Here is a 25,628-nt window from a genome sequence, read left to right as displayed (position 1 = left end):
TGGCATTCATATATTATCGACATTTATTTTATTTTATTTTGTATCTTTTTTAATTAAAATTAATATAAAATAATGACATCATCATTATGGAGATTAAAGGATAATTAATGAAATAATAATATTGTCATTTTAAAATTTTATTTAAATATAAATATAATATATATATATATATATATATATATATATATATATATATATATATATATATATATATATATATATATATATATATATATATATATATATATATATATATATATATATATATTTGTTTGTAAACTTTATATATACATATAAAGTTAACACGTAATTTTTATAGACATGGATCCGTGAGTACATAGTCACGGCCTCACGGGTGGCTGTTGTAATAGAACGACAAATTTATGCAAAACATGACGTGACAACGACTCACCTCATTTACATTTATAAAAGTGGAAAAAGTTAAAAGCTGAAAAAGAACCATCACTGATACGGAGTAATATAGTGTACCGTATATAGAAAACTAGGCGAATTTAACACAATGGTGATAATGTTACCAGTAAATTGAATAGAGTTTGTATCAATCTGGACTTTAATTTAAATCTTATAGATCTGTTACAATTTACGCAATCTCTGTTTTTTGCAAATAATAATATAAGACTTCACTACAAATAAAATCTAATAGCACTCTCTAGTTCAATAAATATAACTCATTATCAAAGGACTTCTAGTTTAGTGGTATCGAAAAAACTCATCAATCTTAAGTTTAAGAGTTCGAGTTCCGTCATAAACAAAAATATGTGTGCTTGGTTGACGTTTAAAAAAAGACAACTCATATCATTAATCAGCTAGATCATATATCGAAAACACATTGCATTGCAACACAACCTAGATCGAATATCTTGGATGAAATTATTAGATATATATGCACACACAAACACACAAATTTAGAACTTAGAATGAAATATCCAAACCATGGAACTTTTCTTTGATGATTTGATCTAAAATCAAACTCATTTCATTAGTGAGATGATCACTCCAACCTCCAACTTTACCTTCTCTAAAGTAAGCACTATTAGGAACACCATGAAAAAATCCATCTTTATCGGCATTTTTTAAGTTTTCGAAACTACACAAGCTCAAAATTTCTTCGATTAAACCTCGACCTTCTTCATCTTTCGTAAAAGGACATCCCAAGAACTCGGCTATACGTTTCACATTATTCCTAGTGTCCATTTTCATGTCTTCGTATGTTAAAAATAAAATCCTTGTAGGGTGTTCGGTCTTAGCCTTATAATACCCTTTCACATGATCCCAATATGGCCCGTACGGCGTCACACCTTTACTAAACAACTCAAATGCCTCGTTTATTGTCATTAGACCACGAGATTTGTCTCTCACTTGGTTTACAAAGTGATGTAAAGAGACTAAAACGTCTTTAGGGTCTCTACACAAATAAACTATGCGACAACCAGAATCAATAATGGATTGAGGTAACGAAGTATAAGGTGTATGAGTACCAAAAAGACGCGGTGAATGTGCTTCATTATAAGTAGGTATACTTTTGTAAAAATCGGTTTCAATGAAAGGCACACAATCATGAGAGTTATGGATAAGTAAAGGGTGAGTTCTCGAGTCGATTTTGTATATGTTTCTGTTCACTATAGCAAACACGAGTGCCTTGATCCATGTTGTCCCACATTTTGGAAATGTGACAACATAGATATCGGTTGGGCGAGCTTTAAAAGTTTCTTGTAAGGCGAAAAGAGTATAAATCGAGACTAGATCATTTGACATGTACCAAAAGCCTTGGTACATGTATAGTTTATCGAATACCCAATCTTTCTCCGTTGGAAGTGTTGTCAATCGGTCCTTGTATTTATCAGTAAGGGCGGCGAATCGAGCCTTTTCGTCTTGACGATCTTTTTCGTTACGTCTATTTACAAATGAAGGTTTGGAAGCATCAAGGAGCGACATTTTTAGATGATTATTGTCTTTAAAGTAAGGAAGAAGATAAGTAGGTGGTGTTTTTTTATTTTTACTGGATTTTTGTGTCCATAGAATGGAAGAAGATAAGTAGGTGTGTTTTTTACTTTCTTGCTATGCTATATATAGAGAAAAAACGTCCACTAAACAAAAATTGAAATTAAATATACATATATAATTGTACTTAATAACTCGAACATAAAAAAAGAGATAGTTTTCTTAATTCAGACTACACAGTTTCCGAGCTTAGATGTATGTGGTCATAACTTGTTATCTCATGATCGTTCCGATCATTTTTTGACCACGTATCCCAATAACTGCTACTAATGAGGTTGAACCTAAAACTAATGGTATTCAATATTTGAGGGAACCCAATTAGCTCAAAAATCGAACTAAATGAACATCGAAAAAAAATCACACCGAATTTGAATTCGGCTTTCGATTAGGTTTGGTTTTCAAATTTGAAATTCTATTTCCGGTTTACTTTTTCAATTCAATTTATTAGAAACCCGATTCAAATAATATTATATGAAACTATTTACCGAAAAACATTTTTAAAGCTAAAAATTAAATTTAAAATGTATTGCTATGATTGTAGTAACCCGAACTTTTCCATTTTTATATATATTAATTGAGATTGATATTTACATGACTAAATGTTTTCAACGTGTTAAGCAATCAAACTTGTTAAGACTTGATTAAATGAAATAAGTTTCATATAGACAATTGATCACCCAAGTTGACCGGCGATTCACGAACGTTACAAATTTGTAAAAACTACATGTTGTGGTATATATAGACATATATATATATATATATATATATATATATATATATATATATATATATATATATATATATATATATATATATATATATATATATATATATATATATATATGGTTGACATGAGATTATGATGAGTAAGTATCTCACTAAGTATATTAACAATGTGTGATATACATAAGAAATGAGATTACTAAGTTAAGAAACTCGAAATGATATATATATGATAACTTCTACTAAATACATATGTATCATATTAAGATATTGATACACTATATTTAACATGATAAAATGATATTTAAATATATCATTAAGTGTGTTAACAATGAACTACATATGTAAAAACAAGACTACTAACTCAAGAATTACGAAACGAGACTTATATGTAACGATTATCGTTGTAACGATATTTTAATGTATATATCATATTAAGAGATATTCATATATCATAATATCATGATAACATAATAATTTAACATCTCATTTGATATAATAAACATTGGGTTAACAACATTAATTGAGATCGTTAACTTAAAGGTTTCAAAACAACACTTACATGTAACGACTAACGAAGACTTAACGACTCCATTAGAATGTATATACATGTTGTGTTTTGATATGTATTCTTACACTTTTGAAAGACTTCAAGACACATATCAAAGTACTTCTACTTAACAAAAAAAACTTACAATTACATCCTCGTTCAGTTTCATCAACAATTCTACTCGTATGCACCCGTATTCGTACTCGTACAATACACAGCTTTTAGATGAATGTACTATTAGTATATACACTCTAATGATCAGCTCTTAGCAGCCCATGTGAGTCACCTAAGACATGTTGGAACCATCATTTGGCAACTAGCATGAAATATCTCATAAAATTACAAAAATATTAGTAATCATTCATGACTTATTTACATGAAAACAAAATTACATATCCTTTATATCTAATCCATATACCAACGACCAAAAACACCTACAAACACTTTCATTCTTCAATTTTCTTCATCTAATTGATCTCTCTCAAGTTCCATCTTCAAGTTCTAAGTGTTCTTCATAAATTCCATTAGTATAGTTTCATAAAAATCAAGAATACTTCCAAGTTTGCAAGTCTACTTCCAAGCTTTCTAATCCATTCCAAGTAATCATCTAAGATCAAGGAACCTTTGTTATTTACAGTAGGCTATCTTTCTAATTCAAGGTAATATTCATATTCAAACTTTGATTCAATTTCTACAACTATAACAATCTTATTTCGAGTGAAAATCTTACTTGAACTGTTTTCGTGTCATGATTCTGCTTCAAGAACTTTCAAGCCATCCAAGGATCCTTTGAAGCTAGATCCATTTTTCTCATTTCCAGTAGTTTTATCCAGAAAACTTGAGGTAGTAATGATGTTCATAACATCATTCGATTCATACATATAAAGCTATCTTATTCGAAGGTTTAAACTTGTAATCACTAGAACATAGTTTAGTTAATTCTAAACTTGTTCGCAAACAAAAGTTAATCCTTCTAACTTGACTTTTAAAATCAACTAAACACATATTCTATATCTATATGATATGCTAACTTAATGATTTAAAACCTGGAAACACGATGAACACCATAAAATCGGATATACGCCGTCGTAGTGAAACCGGGGGCTGTTTTGGTTTGGATAATTAAAAACTATGATAAACTTTGATTTAAAAGTTGTTCTTCTGGGAAAATGATTTTTCATATGAACATGAAACTATATCCAAAAATCTTGGTTAAACTCAAAGTGAAAGTATGTTTTTCAAAATGGTCATCAAGATGTCGTTCTTTCGACGGAAATGACTACCTCTTTAGTAATTGACATGTAACTTAAATTTCCGACTATAAACCTATACTTTTTCTGTTTGGATTCTTAAATTATAGTTCAATATGAAACCATAGCAATTTGATTCACTCAAAACGGATTTAAAATGAAGAGGTTATGGGTAAAACAAGATTGGATATTTTTGATCTTTTTAGCTACGGGAAATGTTTAACAAATCTATACAAATCATATCCTAGCTAACTTATATTGTATTATACATGTATTCTAATATATTATGTAATCTTGAGATACCATAGACACGTATGCAAATGTTTTGACATATCATATCGACCCATGTATATATATTATTTGGAACAACCATAGACACTCTATATGCAGTAATGTTGGAGTTAGCTATACAGGGTTGAGGTTGATTCCAAAAATATATATACTTTGAGTTGTGATCTAGCCTAAGACGTGTATACACTAGGTCGTGGATTGATTCAAGATAATATATATCGATTTATTTCTGTACATCTAACTGTAGACAACTAGTTGTAGGTTATTAACGAGGACAGCTGACTTAATACACTCAAATCTTTAAAACATAATAAAAATCGTTGTAATTATATTTTGATCATATTTTGATATATATATATATATATATATATATATATATATATATATATATATATATATATATATATATATATATATATATATATATATATATATATATATATATATATATACATATTTGTATAGGTTCGTGAATTGATCCGTGGCCAAGTCTTATTTCCGAGGAAGGAAATATCTGTGAAAGTGAGTTATAGTCCCACTTTTAAAATCTAATATTTTTGGGATGAGAATACATGCAGGTTTTATAAATGATTTACAAAATAGACACAAGTACGTGAAACTACATTCTATGGTTGAATTATCGAAATCGAATATGCCCCTTTTTATTAAGTCTGGTAATCTAAGAATTAGAGAACAGACACCCTAATTGACGCGAATCCTAAAGATAGATCTATTGGGCCTAACAAACCCCATCCAAAGTACCGGATGCTTTAGTACTTTGAAATTTATATCATATTCGAAGGGTGTCCCGGAATGATGGGGATATTCTTATATATGCATCTTGTTAATGTCGGTTACCAGGTGTTCACCATATGAATGATTTTTATCTCTATGTATGGGATGTGTATTGAAATATGAAAATCTTGTGGTCTGTTGTTACGATTTGATATATATTGGTTAAACCTATAACTCACCAACATTTTTGTTGACGTTTAAAGCATGTTTATTCTCATGTGAATATTAAGAGCTTCCGCTGTTGCATACTAAAATAAGGACAAGATTTGGAGTCCATGTTTGTATGATATTGTGTAAAAACTGCATTCAAGAAACATATGTCGATGTAATATATTTCTATTGTAAACCATTATGTAATGGTCGTGTGTAAATAGTATATTTTAGATTATCATTATTTGATAATCTACGTAATGTTTTTAAAACCTTTATTGATAAAATAAAGGTTATGGTTGTTTTAAAAATGAATGCAGTCTTTGAAAAATGTCTCATATAGAGGTCAAAACCTCGCAACGAAATCAATTAATATGGAACGTTTATAATCAATATGAACGGGACATTTCAGTTGGTATCCGAGCGTTGGTCTTAGAGAACCAGAAAATTTGCATTAGTGTGTCTTATCGAGTTTGTTAGGATGCATTAGTGAGTCTGGACTTCGACCGTGTTTTCTTTAAAAATGATTGCTTAACATTTTTGTTGGAAACTATATATTATTAACATGTAAATATTATGTGATATATTAATCTCTTAACATATTTGATATTGTGTGATAGATGTCTACCTCTAGCACAAATCCCATTGACTCACCTAATAATAACGAAGAGTCGAATATATATTGGCAAGATTCACAAGTTCCCGAAGAACCGGAAGAAGAGGAAACGGAACCGAAAGAAGAGGAACCGGAAGAAGAGGAACCAGAAGAAGAGGAACCGGAAGAAGAAGAGGTTCCAGAGGGGGGAATAGTAGGAACCACAGAAAACCGGTCAAATAAAAGAAAATCCTCAACCAATGGACCAAAGTTAATAATGGTCAATGGTGTTTCCGCTAAGGAAGCAAAATATTGGGAAAATTACCAATTTTCTGATGAATCGGATCCTGATGAGGATTCCGATGATGTTATAGAAATTACCCCGACCCAATTTAATGAGGCAAAAGAAAATAATAAGGGAAAAGGCATCAAAATAGAGAAATCTGATTCCGACCCCGATGAACTTTATATGTACCGTCAACACCCGTATTTTCAATATCGTGACAATAACCCGGGAACCTCTAAACCACCAGGTTTTTCTAAACCAATGTGGAAAACGACGGCTGGTATTAGAGGAACATCATATATCCCTAGAAAATTAGAAAAAAGAACCAAGTCCGAAGAAGAAGAAACCAGTGATTCAGATTAGAGGGGTGTGAGCATGTTGTGTAATAAATGTATTGTAGTGTGCTTGTACTTTTATGTTCTATGTAAAAATTGCTTGTATTGTTTGTTATTACAAATCTAATCCTTGTCTATTTTACAGTATAAAAACAAAATGGACGTTAAGGGTAGACAACCGAATATTTTAGAAGACCTACCAGAGGATATGATTGAGGAAATCTTGTCTAGAGTCGGTCAGAATTCATCAACACATTTAGTTATGGCGAAATTAACTTGTCAAATATTTAAAAGACTTTCCAAAAATGCCTTAGTTTATAAAAGGCTTTCCTTTGATAGGTGGGGTATATCACATTGGGGAGACTTTAAGTTACGCCGTGTTTTCTTTAAAGCGTTAAATGCGGGGAACCCAAATGCAATTTTACGCTACGGGTTAAGAACCTATTTTGACTCAACATATCCCAACATAGGATTTCGTGAATTAGAAAGAGCTTCTAACATGCAACATAAAGAAGCATGTTATGCTTACGGGTTAGTGATGTTCGCTTCTTACCAAAGTGAGAAAAAGAACATCGGATTGCAGCTTTTAAATAAAACTTTCTCACAAGTGACGGATTCAGTAGTTGGGGTGAGAAACAAGATTTTTAGATTATTACGGGGCTATTGGACATTACGAAACCCTCGTCCATTTGACGACATTACAACATGCTGCCTAGCCAATGGTCATAACGGTTATTTTCCACAAGACCAAGGATGGGAAGTCGTCTTAGTAAAACCAGAATGTATGACTTGTTTCTGGACTTATGAATTACGTGTCTTTATTTCCTTTGCTGAACAACTTGCGTATTAACTAGATTTATCTTCAAAACTGTCATGTATCATATTGTACTATATTTCATGTTGTATGTAATATAGCGAAGTTGTAAGTTTGAAGAATATTTGTATGTGATATATTATTATAATCAGTTTTTCATATGGAATTGTAGTAGTTGAATTGTATATTAGCTACTAAGTATGAACTTAACGGGTAGGTAGTACCCGAATTTAAACTTATAAAACGCTAATATGAAGAAAAAGCTTTTATAAATGAGTTCATATTATGCTACTAGATACTATTGACTACTCTTAATATTCTGTATGATTAACTTGTTTCATTTGACTATTTTGAAGGAAATGGCACTGTCTACTCGACACACCTTGAATATGAGCGAAGAGGAATTTTGTGCCTTTCTTGCTTCAAACATAGCCGCAGTACAGGCCGCGCTATATACCAACAATAACTCTGAATCTAGCAATACAGCTAACGGCGCAAGAAATCGTGTAGGATGCTCCTATAAGGAATTCACTGTCTGCAAACCTTCAGAATTTGATGGGACCGAAGGACCAATCGGATTGAAATAGTGGACCGAGAAAGTTGAATCGGTGTTTGCCATAAGTAAGTGTGCTGAAGGAGACAAAGTGAAGTACGCTACGCATACCTTCACAGGAATTGCGTTAACATGGTGGAATACCTATCTAGAGTAAGTGGGACAAGATGTTGCTTACGCGCTACCGTGGTCAGCATTCAAGCACTTGATGAAGGAGAAGTACCGTCCCAGAACCAAGGTCAATAAGCTCAAGTCAGAACTTAGAGGGTTACGAACACAGGGATTTGATATTACTTCATACGAAAGACGATTCACAGAATTGTGCCTATTGTGTCCGAGAGCGTTCAAAGATGAGGAAGAGAAGATCGACGCGTTTGTGAAAGGGTTACCGGAGAGAATCCAAGAAGATATAAGTTCACACGAGCCTGCCTCCATACAAAAGGCATGTAGAATGGCTCACAAACTAGTGAACCAGATTGAGGGAAGAATTAAAGAACAGGCGGCCGAAGAGGCCAATGTGAAGCTAGTCAAAAGAAAGTGGGAGGAAAACGGTGATAAGAGTCACCAATACAACAACAACTATCCCAACAATCGCAACATCAATCGCAACTACAACAAACGGCACAACAACAACAACAACAACAACTACAACAATCATCCCAACAACCATAACAACCGCAACAACAACAACAATCAGAAGCAGCTATGCCAAAGGTGTGAAAAGAATCACTCGGGGTTCTGCACCAAATTTTGCAACAAGTGTAAAAGAAATGGTCATAGCGCGGCGAAGTGTGAGGTCTACGGACCAGGGGTTAACAGAACGAAAGGAACAAATGGTGTCGGAACAAGTAATGGCGGAGCAAGTAGTGTCGGAGCAAGTTATGCTAATGTAGTTTGTTATAAATGTGGAAAACCGGGCCACATTATTAGAAATTGCCCGAACCAGGAGAACACGAATGGACAAGGCCGCGAAAGAGTTTTCAATATTAATGCGGCAGAGGCACAGGAAGACCCGGAACTTGTTACGGGTACGTTTCTTATTGACAATAAATCTGCTTACGTTTTATTTGATTCGGGTGCGGATAGAAGCTATATGAGTAGAGATTTTTGAGCTAAATTAAGTTGTCCATTGACGCCGTTGGATAGTAAATTTTTACTCGAATTAGCAAACGGTAAATTAATTTCAGCAGATTATATATGCCGGAATCGAGAAATTAAACTGGTAGCGAAATATTTAAGATTGATTTGATACCAGTAGAGTTAGGGAGTTTTGATGTAATAGTTGGCATGGACTGGCTGAAGGAGATGAAAGCAGAGATCGTATGTTACAAAAATGCAATTCGCATTGTACGAGAAGAAGGAGAACCCTTAATGGTGTACGGAGAAAAGGGCAACACGAAGCTACATCTTATTAGTAATTTGAAGGCATAAAAACTAATAAGAAAAGGTTGCTATGCTGTTCTAGCATACGTCGAGAAAGTACAAACTGAAGAAAAGAGCACCAATGATGTTCCCGTTGCAAAAGAATTTCCCGATGTATTTTCGAAAGAATTACCGGGACTACCTCCACATCGATCTGTTGAATTTCAAATAGATCTTGTACCAGGAGCTGCACCAATAGCTCGTGCTCCTTACAGACTCGCACCCAGTGAGATGAAAGAACTGCAAAGCCAACTGCAAGAACTATTAGAATGTGGTTTCATTCGACCAAGCACATCACCATGGAGAGCTCCTGTTTTGTTTGTCAAGAAGAAGGATGGTACATTTAAGTTGTGTATTGACTACAGAGAGTTGAATAAACTTACCATCAAAAACCGTTATCCACTGCCAAGAATTGACGACTTATTTGATCAACTACAAGGCTCGTCGGTTTATTCGAAAATCGATTTACGTTCTGGATATCATCAAATGCGAGTAAAGGAGGATGATATTCTAAAAATTGCTTTTAGGACGCGTTATGGTCATTACGAGTTTATGGTTATGCCGTTTGGATTGACTAACGCACCAGCTGTGTTCATGGACCTTATGAACCGAGTGTGTGGGCCATATCTTGACAAGTTTGTCATTGTTTTCATCGATGACATACTTATTTACTCAAAGAATGATCAAGAGCACGAAGAACATTTGAGAAAAGTGCTAGAAGTATTGAGGAAAGAAAAACTGTACTCTAAGTTTTCAAAGTGTGCATTTTGGTTGGAAGAAGTTCAATTCCTCAGTCACATAGTGAACAAAGAAGGTATCCAAGTGGACCTGGCAAAGATCGAAATCGTTGAAAAGTGGGAAACCCCAAAAACTCCGAAGCATATACGTCAATTTTTAGGATTGGCTGGTTACTACAGAAGATTCATCCAAGATTTCTCCAAAATAGCAAAACCCTTGACTGCATTAACGCATAAAGGGAAGAAATTTGAATGGAAGGATGAACAAGAGAAGGCGTTTCAGTTATTGAAGAAAAAGCTAACTGCGGAACCTATATTGTCATTGCCTAAAGGGAATGATGATTTTGTGATTTATTGTGACGCATAAAGCAAGGTCTCGGTTGTGTATTAATGCAACGAACGAAGGTGATTGCTTATGCGTCTAGACAATTGAAGATTCAGGAGCAAAATTATACGACTCACGATTTGGAATTGGGTGCTGTTGTTTTTGCATTAAAGGCTTGGAGGCATTATTTATATGGGGTCAAAAGTATTATATATACCGACCACAAAAGTCTCCAACATATATTTAATCAGAAGCAACTGAATATGAGACAACGCAGGTGGATTGAACTGTTGAATGATTATGATTTTGAGATTCGATACCACCCGGGGAAGGCGAATGTGGTAGTTGATGCTTTGAGTAGAAAGGACAGAGAACCTATACGGGTAAAAGCTATGAATATAATTATTCGTACTAACCTTACTACTCAAATAAAGGAGGCGCAACAGGGGGTTGTAAAAGAAGGAAAGTTGAAGTATGAGATACCCAAAGGATCAGAGAAACATCTTAATATTCGGAAGACGGAACCCGATATAGGGCTGATAGAATTTGGGTACCAAGGTTTGGAGATGTGAGAGAAATGGTACTTAAGGAAGCACATAAAACCGGATATTCAATACATCCCTGAGCGGGGAAGATGTATAAAGATCTCAAGAAACACTTTTGGTGGCCGGGTATGAAAGCCGATATTGCTAAATATGTAGGAGAATGTTTGACGTGTTCTAAGGTCAAAGCTGAACATCAGAAACCATCAGGTCTACTACAACAACCTGAAATCCCGGAATGGAAATGGGAAAACATTACCATGGATTTCATTACTAAATTGCCAAGGACTGCAAGTGGTTATGATATTATTTGGGTAATAGTTGATCGTCTCACCAAGTCAGCACACTTCCTGCCAATGAGAGAAGATGACAAAATGGAGAAGTTGGCGCGATTGTATTTGAAGGAGGTTGTCTCCAGACATGGAATACCCGTCTCTATTATCTCTGATAGGGATGGTAGATTTGTTTCAAGGTTCTGGCAGACGTTGCAACAAGCATTGGGGACTCGTCTGGACATGAGTACTGCCTATCATCCACAAACTGATGGGCAGAGCGAAAGGACGATACAAACGCTTGAAGATATGCTACGAGCATGTGTTATTGATTTTGAAAACAGTTGGGATCGACACCTACCGTGAGCAGAATTTTCCTACAACAACAGTTATCATTCTAGTATTGAGATGGCGCCGTTTGAGGCACTTTATGGTAGAAAGTGCAGGTCTCCGATTTGTTGGAATGAAGTGGGGGAGAGACAGATTACGGGTCCGGAGATAATATAAGAAACTACCGAGAAAATCATCCAAATTCAACAACGATTGAAAACTGCCCAGAGTCGACAAAAGAGCTACGCGGACAGTAAAAGAAAAGATATAGAGTTTGAAATTGGAGAAATGGTCATGCTTAAGGTTTCACCTTGGAAAGGCGTTGTTCGATTTGGTAAACGGGGGAAACTAAATCCAAGGTACATTGGACCATTCAAGATTATAGATCGTGTCGGACCAGTAGCTTACCAACTGGAGCTACCTCAACAACTCGCGGCTGTACATAACACTTTCCACGTCTCGATTTTGAAGAAATGTTTTGCTAAAGAAGATCTCACTATTCCGTTGGACGAAATCCAAATCAATGAAAAACTTCAATTCATTGAAGAACCCGTCGAAATAATGGATCATGAGGTTAAGAGACTTAAGCAAAACAAGATACCGATTGTTAAGGTTCGATGGAATGCTCGTAGAGGACTCGAGTTCACCTGGGAGCGTGAAGATCAGATGAAGAAGAAATACCCGCATCTATTTCCAGAAGATTCGTCAACACCTTCAACAGCTTAAAATTTCGGGACGAAATTTATTTAACGGGTAGGTACTGTAGTGACCCGAACTTTTCCATGTTTATATATATTAATTGAGATTGATATTTACATGACTAAATGTTTCCAACGTGTTAAGCAATCAAACTTGTTAAGACTTGATTAAATGAAATAAGTTTCATATAGACAATTGATTACCCAAGTTGACCGGCGATTCACGAACGTTACAAATTTGTAAAAACTACATGTTGTGGTATATATAGACATATATATATGGTTGACATGAGATTATGATGAGTAAGTATCTCACTAAGTATATTAACAATGTGTGATATACATAAGAAATGAGATTACTAAGTTAAGAAACTCGAAATGATATATATATATGATAACGTCTACTAAATACATATGTATCATATTAAGATATTGATACACTATATTTAACATGATAAAATGATATTTAAATATATCATTAAGTGTGTTAACAATGAACTACATATGTAAAAACAAGACTACTAACTCAAGAATTACGAAACGAGACTTATATGTAACGATTATCGTTGTAACGATATTTTAATGTATATATCATATTAAGAGATATTCATACATCATAATATCATGATAACATAATAATTTAACATCTCATTTGATATAATAAACATTGGGTTAACAACATTAATTGAGATCGTTAACTTAAAGGTTTCAAAACAACACTTATATGTAACGACTAACGAAGACTTAACGACTCCATTAGAATGTATATACATGTACACATCCCATACATAGAGATAAAAATCATTCATATGGTGAACACCTGGTAACCGACATTAACAAGATGCATATATAAGAATATCCCCATCATTCCGAGACACCCTTCGGATATGATATAAATTTCGAAGTACTAAAGCATCCGGTACTTTGGATGGGGTTTGTTAGGCCCAATAGATCTATCTTTAGGATTCGCGTCAATTAGGGTGTCTGTTCCCTAATTCTTAGATTACCAGACTTAATAAAAATGGACATATTCGATTTCGATAATTCAACCATAGAATGTAGTTTCACGTACTTGTGTCTATTTGTAAATCATTTATAAAACCTGCATGTATTCTCATCCCAAAAATATTAGATTTTAAAAGTGGGACTATAACTCACCAACATTTTTGTTGACGTTTAAAGCATGTTTATTCTCAGGTGAATACTAAGAGTTTCCGCTGTTGCATACTAAAATAAGGACAAGATTTGGAGTCCATGTTTGTATGATATTGTGTAAAAACTGCATTCAAGAAACATATGTCGATGTAATATATTTCTATTGTAAACCATTATGTAATGGTCGTGTGTAAACAGTATATTTTAGATTATCATTATTTGATTATCTACGTAATGTTTTTAAAACCTTTATTGATAAAATAAAGGTTATGGTTGTTTTATAAATGAATGCAGTCTTTGAAAAACGTCTCATATAGAGATCAAAACCTCGCAACGAAATCAATTAATATGGAACGTTTATAATCAATATGAACGGGACATTTCAATGATTATTATTGTTAAATTGTGATGTGATTTTTTAAGGCTTTTTGGATTCGAAATCAATTTTCGATTCGGTCTAAGTTTTGAAATGAATCCGGTTTTGGTTTTTGATTGCCTCCAAAATTCTCAAAATCGAACCGAATAAACTGAGAAAACAACACCACTACCTGAAACCTCTTTGTTAAAAACAAGTCTTCACATGTTAAAAACAAGTCTTCACATGTGAACTTTTCATACACGCCTGTTGTACCTTGTTTTCAAAATTTAAACCATCACACGTCCATAATTCTATAACTAGTTACTCATATACACTTTAAACTACCTTGACAAGTTGACAGCATTTTATTTTATTAATGACCAAAAGATTCACATAAAAATTTCAAGAAACGTTAAGAAAACATACAGAAGTTAATCAACCGAAAATAAATCAAAGTTAAGAAATCCTTTTCCTCTACTCATGAGATAACCAAGCTAAAAGAGATAGTTGATATAAACCCTAAGCAATGAGGAATGGCAAAACAGTCAACATGAACGCCTCATACGTAAATGTAGCACTCCCTGAGTATGAAGTGTCCTTCTCCTTGAACTTTTCGGTTAGCCCCTGCAATAATCACCAAAAACAGATACTATTATCATACTGCTTCATTGCTAATGTAAGGCACACAGAACATTAGAACACGACACTTTGACTAAATAAGTCAAATGCTTCATAACTTGAAATAATTTGTGAAACAAAGAAAAATTCACGTACTTGCTGGTTTTTAATGACAATAAAAGAGTAGACACTATAACTAGTTATGGCAATTTCGACCCACTAACTTATGAATTGCATGCTTTAAGTCATGGTTTATTCTTAGAGGATCAACTAAGTTGGCCAAAAATGAAATGGGAAACAGGTGTTAAAATGAGTTCGGTTGTTAGTCACCAAGACTCGACTTATGTGCTTACAGTTTCCATAAACTCTTTTATTGTAAAAATAAATAAAAAGATTACTATTGCGATCACTCGGCCCAAATTATAAAGCAACCCACTTCAACCAACTTATTTGTACATATTAACAAACCTACCCATGGAGACCCATTAACCTATAACATTTGTAGTAGCTGAGTTATGACTCAGCTCTTATATAGATGGAGTCCATTACAGTACCTTAACAGTCAAGCAGCACCTGAAATTATATAACATAAAACAGTGACATCGTTAGAGACAACTAAACACAAAAAAAGAATGAACTTCAAAGGACAAGTAATGATCGTTATTAAGACATACTCGATGAAATTGTCATATTCAATAGCCTTGTTCTTTCCACCAGACTTGTCGAACTTGGAAACCAACAAATCCAAAACCACAGGTGAAACTGCAAAGCCTAGGCTCAATAGGGCCTCTCTCAATTCATTTGTATCAATCTTGCCACTACGATCTCTATCAAATTTCTCAAAGTTAGCCTGAAAAAACATACAGAAATACGAAATCATTTTTTGTTACAAACTTGTTTAGTTAATAGTATCCAGGGTCAAAAAATTGATGGATAGATAGATAAACACAAAAAGACTAACCCTCCAGTTCTGTAAACTGTAGAAAACTTGAGTGAATTCCTTAGGTCCTGATACCATGGAAAACAAATTCAGTACAAAAACTAGCCACTGCAATAACATCATTACACATACACACACACACACACACACACACATGTATATACCCTTGATACATTTCACTGAAATGTCAACCATTATATAATTTAGTATAATCTGTTTAGCTATCATCGTAATCATACTCATATATAGATCAAATCGATTTCAGAAGTATTTTCAATTTGTCCATGATTTTCTTGAAGCATGCACAATGGAACTGACTTCTATGCGTTTTCCCTTTACGATTTCACCCCCAAAATTACCAATATCAGTGTGCAACTGTCTGCTGCTAATTAATCACTGGCCTAAATCTCTATTTTAATTGTGTTACTGTGTGTGTAGAATTGTTAATGTTCAATATTAATTCAACATCTAAAGTGAGACATTAATCACATTATCGATCGTTCAATACTTTAATTACAGTAATTATACTTATGCTGAACCTCGAATTCACTATAATTTTATCACAGATAAATCAAAATACTAGAAACAAATTCATCATTCACCAATCATCCTAATGTTTAATCACTGATAGAGATATTATTCATATCACCGATTGCTTAATCGCAGATCGAAATCAACAAATTAAGTTAATATATGTGTACAAATATACGTATATGAATACATTAAGAGAGAGATAGAGAGAGATATGTACCAATTTTTCTAGTGTTTGTATTGGTGAAGAGATACATAAGAAGATGAACAGTACGGATGCTAAAACTTTGATTATACGAAGATAACGCTCTCTGCAATTCCTTATCGTCGATCACACCACTTCCGTCCTGATCCGCCACCTGAAAACACGCAACAACGTTAGGATCTGTTCCCGGCGGGAACGTCGACGGCAACAACGCCGAAAACGGACTTCCGTACGATCCCGGCGCATGTGGATATCCACCACCAGGCTGAGGAGCACCGTAGGGAGAACCAGCGGCAGCTGACGACGGTTTATTATGATCCTTTGGTGGTTTAGTTTGAGGTTCGGGTGCACCGTAAGGTGCTGAGGGTGCACTGTAAGGGCTAGCTGCTGGTGCACCGTACGGACTGGCTACAGGTGCGTAAGGTGATTGATTTGGTTGACCGTGTGGTGGTTGACCGTAGGGTTGTGCAGGTGCACCGTAAGGATTAGCTGCGGGTGCGCCATAAGGTTGTGCTGGTGCACCGTAGGGTTGTGCAGGTGCACCGTAAGGTTGAGATGTAGGTGGTCCACCGTAGCCGGAAGGGTAATGGGGGTATCCAGACATTTAATCTATACGGAGTAATTGTTTTTCAGAGGCTAATTTATTGTGATTTGTGATGTGAAGATGATGGTATGATGAACGAGTATATTCAATTTGGAACTTAGAATGTCACTGGAATAAAAAATATGTTATGATACACAAAGTCAAGGAATTGTCTGCACAATTTTATTACTACTACTATTTCACCTACTATGTAAGATATGAATATGGTCATAATTTGTACAGTAGACTTGTTAGTATAAATATGGATTCAGTTGAAAGCATATGATATACCAATACTTCAATAAACTACTGAAGTTTACATTTCCTCTCTTCTAATATTACAAGTTTAAATTAGAGCATAGGCTACTAAAGATAGTTATTATCTACTCAATTATAACACGTTATCAGCACGAAGTGCTCCGTATAATCAAGGTTTATCTAAGTAAGCACGCGTCACTAATCAAGGTAAGAAATTATCTAACTTTTATTAACTTCACTAACATTTATATTTATGTTATTTAAGTTATATATGGTCGGTTATACCGCCTGAATTATATTTCTGTAATCTAACTTTTATTAACTTCACTAACATTTATATTTATGTTATTTAAGTTATATATGGTCGGTTATACCGCCTGAATTATATTTCTGTAATCTAACTTTTATTAACTTCACTAACATTTATATTTATGTTATTTAAATTATATATGGTCGGTTATACCGCCTGAATTATATTTCTGTAATCTAACTTTTATTAACTTCACTAACATTTATATTTATGTTATTTAAGTTATATATGGTCGGTTATACCGCCTGAATTATATTTTCTGTAATCTAACTCTTATTAACTTCACTAACATTTATATTTATGTTATCTAACATTTATGATTACTTATGCAATTTTGCATGCTGCATCATTGATTCGCATTAGACCAAGCGCAAGTCATACATATTCTCCCTTGCAACTTGCTTTTGGCCATCAGCCAAATATTTCCCACCTTAGAACATTTGGTTGTGCGGTTTATATTCCTATCGCACCACCACAACGCACTAAAATGGGTCCTCAAAGAAGGATGAAAATATATGTTGGATATGAAACATCTTCAATAATAAGATATATTGAACCCATGACGGGTGATGTTTTTACAGCACGTTTTGCTGATTGTCACTTTAATGAAACATTATTCCCTAGATTAGGGGGAGAAATAAAAAATAAAGAAAATGATGTTTCATGGTGTGAACCTCAATTAATGTATCTTGATCCTCGCACAAAAGAATGCGAGACCGAAGTTCAAAAAATAATGCATATGCAAGAACTTGCGAATAAATTGCCTGATGCATTTACAGATACAAAAAGAGTGACTAAATCATATATACCAGTAGCAAATGCTCCAGCTCGAATTGAAATTCCAAAAACTGGCAATAATGTCATTCTTGAGTCTTTGCCACGCCAGAAACGTGGGAGACCAATTGGTTCCAAAGATAAAAATCCTCGAAAAAGAAAATCAGCTAATAATGAGGTAAAAGAAAGTGTTCAAGAAGAACTACAAATCAATACTCCTTCTGCAGAGGAGATTGATGATGTCAATACGGAATTTTCAATCAATTATGCACATTCAAAAATATTATGGAACCGAAATGAAATGAAAAATCTTGATGAGATATTTTCATATAATGTTGCATATGACATCATGAATGATGATGATGATCCAGAACCAAAATCTGTCATGGAATGTCAAAATAGACATGATTGGGATCATTGGAAAGGAGCAATACGAGCTGAATTTGAATCGCTCAATAAAAGAAAAGTTTTCGGATCTATCATTCTCACACCTAAAGATGTGAAACCTGTGGGATATAGATGGGTTTTTGTGCGAAAAAGAAATGAGAAAAATGAAGTTACAAGGTATAAAGCTAGACTTGTAGCTCAAGATTTTTCTCAAAGATCAGGAATTGATTATGAGGAAACTTATTCTCCTGTTATGGATGCAATTACTTTTAGATACTTAATCAGCCTGGCAGTTTCTAAAAATTTAGAAATGCATCTCATGGATGTTGTGACTGCTTATCTTTATGGATCACTTGATAGTGATATATATATATATATATATATATATATATATATATATATATATATATATATATATATATATATATATATATATATATATATATATATATATATATATATATATATATATATATATATGAAGATACCTGAAGGATTTAAGGTATCAGAAGTAACCAATGCAAAACCCAAAGAAATGTACTCAATCAAGTTACAAAGGTCTTTATATGGGTTGAAACAATCGGGTCGCATGTGGTATAAACGATTAAGTGATTACTTGATAAGCAAAGGATATACCAATAATCTTATTTGCCTATGTGTTTTCATTAAGAAAACAACATCCAGATATATGATCATAGCTGTTTATGTTGGTGATCTTAATATTATAGGTACAAATAAAGAGATCCATGAAGCCATTCAACTTCTAAAGAAAGAATTTGAAATGAAAGATCTCGGAAAAACCAAGTATTGCCTTGGTTTACAAATTGAACATATGCCTAATGGTTTACTTGTACATCAAACAACATATACTGAAAAGATTTTAAAATGTTTTAATATGGACAAGGCAAAACCATTAAGTACTCCTATGGTTGTTAGATCACTTAATGTTGACACTGATCCATTTCGTCCCTATGAAGATCATGAAGATATCCTGGGACCAGAAGTACCATATCTTATTACAATTGGAGCTCTTATGTATCTTACAAATTGTACAAGACCTGACATTTCTTTTGAAGTTAATTTGTTGGCAAGGTTCAGCTCAGCTCCTACCAAAATACACTGGAATGTGATCAAACACATATTTCGATACCTTCGAGGAACTACTGATTTAGGATTATTTTATTCTAACGAATCGAAACAAGATTTGGTTGGTTATGCAGATGCAGGTTATTTATCTGATCCACATAAAGCTAAATCTCAAAATGGATATGTATTCCTAAATGGAGGTACCGCAATATCATGGCGTTCTAAAAAACAAACACTTGTTGCAACATCATCAAATCATGCCGAAGTGATTGCATTACATGAAGCTACTCGGGAATGTTTTTGGTTGAGATCAATGACACAACTCATTACTGATTCTTGTGGACTAGAACGCGATAAAAGTCCAACAACTATCTATGAAGATAATGTAGCTTGCATAACACAGATGAAAGGAGGGTATATCAAAAGTGACCGAACAAAACACATACCTCCTAGATTCTTCTCATACACTCAAAATCTCATTAAGGACAACCAGATTGAAATGAGATATGTTCAGTCTAGCAAAAACTCTGCTGACCTTTTCACCAAAGCACTTCCAACTGCTATTTTCAGAACACACGTTCATAATATTGGCATGAGGCATGTTCAGAAGATGTAACAACTCAGGCGTTGCCTACTTGAGGGGGAGTCAACTCTATGCTGCACTCTTTTTCCATTAGCTAAAGTTTTATCCCAATGGGTTTTCTTTAGCAAGGTTTTTAACGAGGCAGTAGTAGTTGATCTCTAATCAAATAAAATTGTCATCCAAGGGGGAGTGTTATGATACACAAAGTCAAGGAATTGTCTGCACAATTTTATTACTACTACTATTTCACCTACTAAGTAATGAATATGGTCATAATTTGTACAGTAGACTTGTTAGTATAAATATGGATTCAGTTGAAAGCATATGATATACCAATACTTCAATAAACTACTGAAGTTTACATTTCCTCTCTTCTAATATTACAAGTTTAAATTAGAGCATAGGCTACTAAAGATAGTTATTATCTACTCAATTATAACAAAATAGAGTATATTATATAATTTTTTTTCCATAAACGTTGATCATTGTATTTTATCAAAAATTACAATTTTAGTCACTATGATTTTTTATTTTAAGTTTAGTCACTGTGATTTTAAAAAAACTACAAAATTTAATCACTGAATCTCACAGACGTATATTTGCTCCGTTAGAACATATCATGTGCTGATCATGTGAGGAGCATTTTTATCTATTCGCACCATATTTACGTGAGGGGAATTTACCTATTATTAAACAGAAAACGTGTTTCAAATGGAAATTAGGGTTTCAAATTAGGGTTTGAATTGAAGCTATGTTTTCGATCTTTTATCCAAATGTAAAAGTCGGGTTGCATCACGGTATAAAAACTAGTTTTAAATTTTTAAGCTTAGACATGCTAGCAAAATAAAAAGAAATAATAGGCAAATTCTATTTCATATATGTGGTGTTTAATATCAAGAGTAAAACATCAACATTACTCAATCAAGGTTACAATGAAATGTCCCGTTCATATTGATTATAAAAGTTCCATATTAATTGATTTCGTTGCGAGGTTTTGACTTCTATATGAGACGTTTTTCAAAGACTGCATTCATTTTTAAAACAACCATAACCTTTATTTTATCTATAAAGGTTTAAAAAGCATTACGTAGATTATCAAATAATGATAATCTAAAATATACCGTTTACACACGACCATTACATAATGGTTTACAATAAGAATATATTACATCAAAAATAAGTTTCTTGAATGCAGTTTTTACATAATATCATACAAGCATGAACTCCAAATCTTGTCCTTATTTTAGTATGCAACAGCGGAAGCTCTTAATAATCACCTGAGAATAAACATGCTTAAAACGTCAACAAAAATGTTGGTGAGTTATAGGTTTAACCTATATATTATCAAATCATAATAATAGACCACAAGATTTCATATTTCAATATACATCTCATACATAGAGATAAAAATCATTCATATGGTGAACACCTGGTAACCGACATTAACAAGATGCATATAAGAATATCCCCTACCATTCCGAAAAATCCTTCGGAAATGATAAAAACGAATTCGAAGTACTAAAGCATCCGGTACTTTGGATGGGGTTCGTTAGGCCCAATAGATCTATCTTTAGGATTCGCGTCAATTAGTAGATCGGTTTACTAATTCTTAGGCTACCAAGCAAAAGGGGCATATTCGGCTTCGATCATTCACCCATATAATGTAGTTTCATTTACTTGTGTCTATTTCGTAAAACATTTATAAAACTGCATGTATTCTCATCCCAAAATATTAGATTTTAAAAGTGGGACTATAACTCACTTTCACAGATTTTTACTTCGTCGGGAGTAAGACTTGGCCACTGGTCGATTCACGAACCTATAACAAATATATATATATATATATATATATATATATATATATATATATATATATATATATATATATATATATATATATATATATATATATATATATATATATATATATATATATATATCAAAGTATGTTCAAAATATATTTACAACATTTTTAATACATTTTGATGTTTTAAGTTTATTAAGTCAGCTGTCCTCGTTAGTAACCTACAACTAGTTGTCCATAGTTAGATGTACATAAATAAATTGATATATATTATCTTGAATCAATCCACGACCCAGTGTATACACGTCTCAGGCTAGGTCACAACTCAAAGTATATATATTTTTGGAATCAACCTCAACCCTGTATAGCTAACTCAAACATTACTGCATATAGAGTGTCTATGGTTGTTCCAAATAATATATATACATGGATCGATATGATATGTCAAAACATTTGCATACGTGTCTATGGTATTCCAAGATTACATAATATATTAGAATACATGTATAATACAATATAAGTTAGCTAGCATATGATTTGTATAGAATTGTTACAATATTTCCCGTAGCTACAACAATCAAAAAAATATCCAATCTTGTTTTAACCATAACTTCTTCGTTTTAAATCCGTTTTGAGTGAATCAAATTGATATGGTTTCATATTGAACTCTATTTTATGAATCTAAACAGAAAAAGTATAGGTTTATAGTTGGAAATATAAGTTACAAGTTGTTTTTGTAAGAGGTAGTCATTTCAGTCGAAAGAACGACGTCTTGATGACCATTTTGAAAAACATACTTCCACTTTGAGTTTAACCATGATTTTTAGATATAGTTTCATGTTCATAAGAAAAATCATTTTCCCAGAAGAACAACTTTTAAATCAAAGTTTATCATAGTTTTTAATTATCAAACCCAAAACAGCCCGCGGTGTTACTACGACGGCGTATGTCCGGTTTTACGGTAGTTTTCGTGTTTCCAGGTTTTAAATCATCAAGTTAGCATATCATATAGATATAGAACATATGTTTAGTTGATTTTAAAAGTCAAGTTATAAGGATTAACTTTTGTTTGCGAACAAGTTTAGAATTAACTAAACTATGTTCTAGTGATTTCAAGTTTAAACCTTCGAATAAGGTAGTTTTATATATATGAATCGAATGATGTTATGAACATCATTACTACCTAAGATTTTGTGGATAAACCTACTGGAAATGAGAAAAATAGATCTAGCTTCAAAGGATCTTTGGATGGCTTGAAAGTTCTTGAAGCAGAATCATAACACGAAAACAAGTTCAAGTAAGATTTCCACTCGAAATAAGATTGTTATAGTTATAGAAATTGAATCAAAGTTTGAATATGAGTATTACCTTATATTAGAAAGATATCTTACTGTAAATAAGAAAGATTTCTTGGGGTTGGATGATCACTTTACAAGATTGGAAGTAAGCTAGCAAACTTGAAAGTATTCTTGATTTTATGAAACTAGAACTTATAGAATTTATGAAGAACACTTAGAACTTGAAGATAGAACTTGAGAGAGATCAATTAGATGAAGAAAATTGAAGAATGAAAGTGTTTGTAGGTGTTTTTGGTCGTTGTTATATGGATTAGATATAAAGGATGTGTAATTTTGTTTACATGTAAATAAGTCATGAATGATTACTAATATTTTTGTAATTTTAAGAGATATTTCATGCTAGTTCCCAAATGATGGTTCCCACATGTGTTAGGTGACTCACATGGGCTGCTAAGAGCTGATCATTGGAGTGTATATACCAATAGTACATACATCTAAAAGCTGTGTATTGTACGAGTACGAATACGGGTGAATATGAGTATAATTGTTGATGAAACTGAACAAGGATGTAATTGTAAGCATTTTTGTTAAGTAGAAGTATTTTGATAAGTGTCTTGAAGTCTTTCAAAAGTGTATGAATACATATTAAAACACTACATGTATATACATTTTAACTGAGTCGTTAAGTCATCGTTAGTCGTTACATGTAAATGTTGTTTTGAAACCTTTAAGTTAACGATCTTGTTAAATGTTGTTAACCCATTGTTTATTATATCTAAATAGATGTTAAATTATTACATTATCATGATATTATGATATATTAATATATCTTAGTATGATATATATACAGTTAAATGTTGTTACAACGATAATCGTTACATATATGTCTCGTTTCGAAATCATTTAGTTAGCAGTCTTGTTTTTATATATGTAGTTCATTGTTAATACACTTAATGACATGTTTACTTATCATTTATCATGATTAAACATAGTGTATCAATATCTTAATATGATTCATATGTATTTAGTAAGACGTTGTTATAACGATAATCGTTATATATATCGTTTCGAGTTTCTTAATTCAATAAACTCAATTTTATGTATATAACTCATTGTTAAAATACCTAATGAGATACTTACTTATCATAATATCATGTTAACTATATGTATAATCATATATATGTCATCATATAGTTTTTACAAGTTTTAACGTTCGTGAATCACCGGTCAACTTGGGTGGTCAATTGTCTATATGAAACCTATTTAAATTAATCAAGTCTTAACAAGTTTGATTGCTTAACATGTTGGAAACACTTAATCATATAAATAACAATTTCATTTAATATATATAAACATGGAAAAGTTCGAGTCACTATATACAATACTCAATCTCATAAATATGAGGTTTGAGGAATGTGACACTCTTGTTTGATGTCAAGTGTGTCAAATGATATTTAGCTAAAAGTGAACAAGTCAAATTAAATTTGCCAACTTGACTGACTCTAGTTAATGAGTCGACAACAAGCGTTGATTTATTGCCGACTTGACTGACTCTTAGAACCTAAATTAAATTTCAGACCGGATTCAAAACCCATGAAAATTTGATTTTACCATTTTCATGGCATCTCAATTTTATTTTTATTTTTTTCAAATGTTTTCCAACTTATTGGTCGGATGTCCACTCGAAATCAATCTCTCTATCCGTCGAATAGAGATGTGATGACTTTCTCTACTTTTGAGTGTTTCACTCTGAGTGGAGAAATGACTTGTCTTTATTCTCGGATAGGGAAAAGATTATCTACATCTCACCCCCCATACACCACTTATGTGATATTGAATTTTGTTATTGTTGTTGTTGTTGAACAAGTCAAATGGGTCAATAAGTCAACATAATCAACAGTTTTAACTTCTAATCTAATCTAACAGTTTTAACTTCTAACTCTAACTTATCTATTAAAAGAAATGTTAAGGCTACCAAATAGCTTTATACTTTTATTTTTGTTCCCATATAAGCAATATACCCAGAAAAATGTCATTGTACGTCATAC

The 25,628-nt window shown here is 32.9% G+C and overlaps 2 protein-coding genes across 2 annotated transcripts; both read right to left on the bottom strand.

The window, feature by feature from the left end:
- Positions 1 to 886: 886 nt before the first annotated feature.
- Positions 887 to 2,037, bottom strand: LOC139844124 (flavonol sulfotransferase-like). Its single transcript, XM_071834335.1, has one exon. The coding sequence runs from the start codon at positions 1,954 to 1,956 to the stop codon at positions 934 to 936; it is 1,023 nt and encodes a 340-aa protein (XP_071690436.1). The 5' UTR covers positions 1,957 to 2,037; the 3' UTR covers positions 887 to 933.
- Positions 2,038 to 14,550: 12,513 nt separating this feature from the next.
- LOC139840224 (calcium-binding protein CBP-like) lies at positions 14,551 to 17,187 on the bottom strand. The gene is made up of 5 exons (XM_071830470.1): positions 16,513 to 17,187; positions 15,783 to 15,829; positions 15,496 to 15,671; positions 15,376 to 15,394; positions 14,551 to 14,827 (listed from the first exon to the last, which is right to left on the bottom strand). Exons 1-5 carry the CDS (start codon positions 17,099 to 17,101, stop codon positions 14,723 to 14,725), a joined length of 936 nt encoding a protein of 311 aa, XP_071686571.1. The 5' UTR covers positions 17,102 to 17,187; the 3' UTR covers positions 14,551 to 14,722.
- Positions 17,188 to 25,628: the final 8,441 nt, after the last annotated feature.

Source organism: Rutidosis leptorrhynchoides, chromosome 4 (assembly GCF_046630445.1).
Source record: "Rutidosis leptorrhynchoides isolate AG116_Rl617_1_P2 chromosome 4, CSIRO_AGI_Rlap_v1, whole genome shotgun sequence".
Classification (NCBI taxonomy): Eukaryota; Viridiplantae; Streptophyta; class Magnoliopsida; order Asterales; family Asteraceae; genus Rutidosis; species Rutidosis leptorrhynchoides.
This window is presented reverse-complemented; position numbering and strand designations above follow the sequence as displayed.

Excerpts from the sequence above, each read along its gene's own strand:
- LOC139844124 (XM_071834335.1), bottom strand. The coding sequence starts at position 1,956 with ATGTCGCTCCTTGATGCTTCCAAACCTTCATTTGTAAATAGACGTAAC.
- LOC139840224 (XM_071830470.1), bottom strand. The coding sequence starts at position 17,101 with ATGTCTGGATACCCCCATTACCCTTCCGGCTACGGTGGACCACCTACA. Across the intron at positions 15,830-16,512 it reads TACAAACACTAGAAAAATTG|GACCTAAGGAATTCACTCAA; the intron begins GTACATATCTCT and ends CCATGGTATCAG. Across the intron at positions 15,672-15,782 it reads ACAGTTTACAGAACTGGAGG|GCTAACTTTGAGAAATTTGA; the intron begins GTTAGTCTTTTT and ends ATGTTTTTTCAG.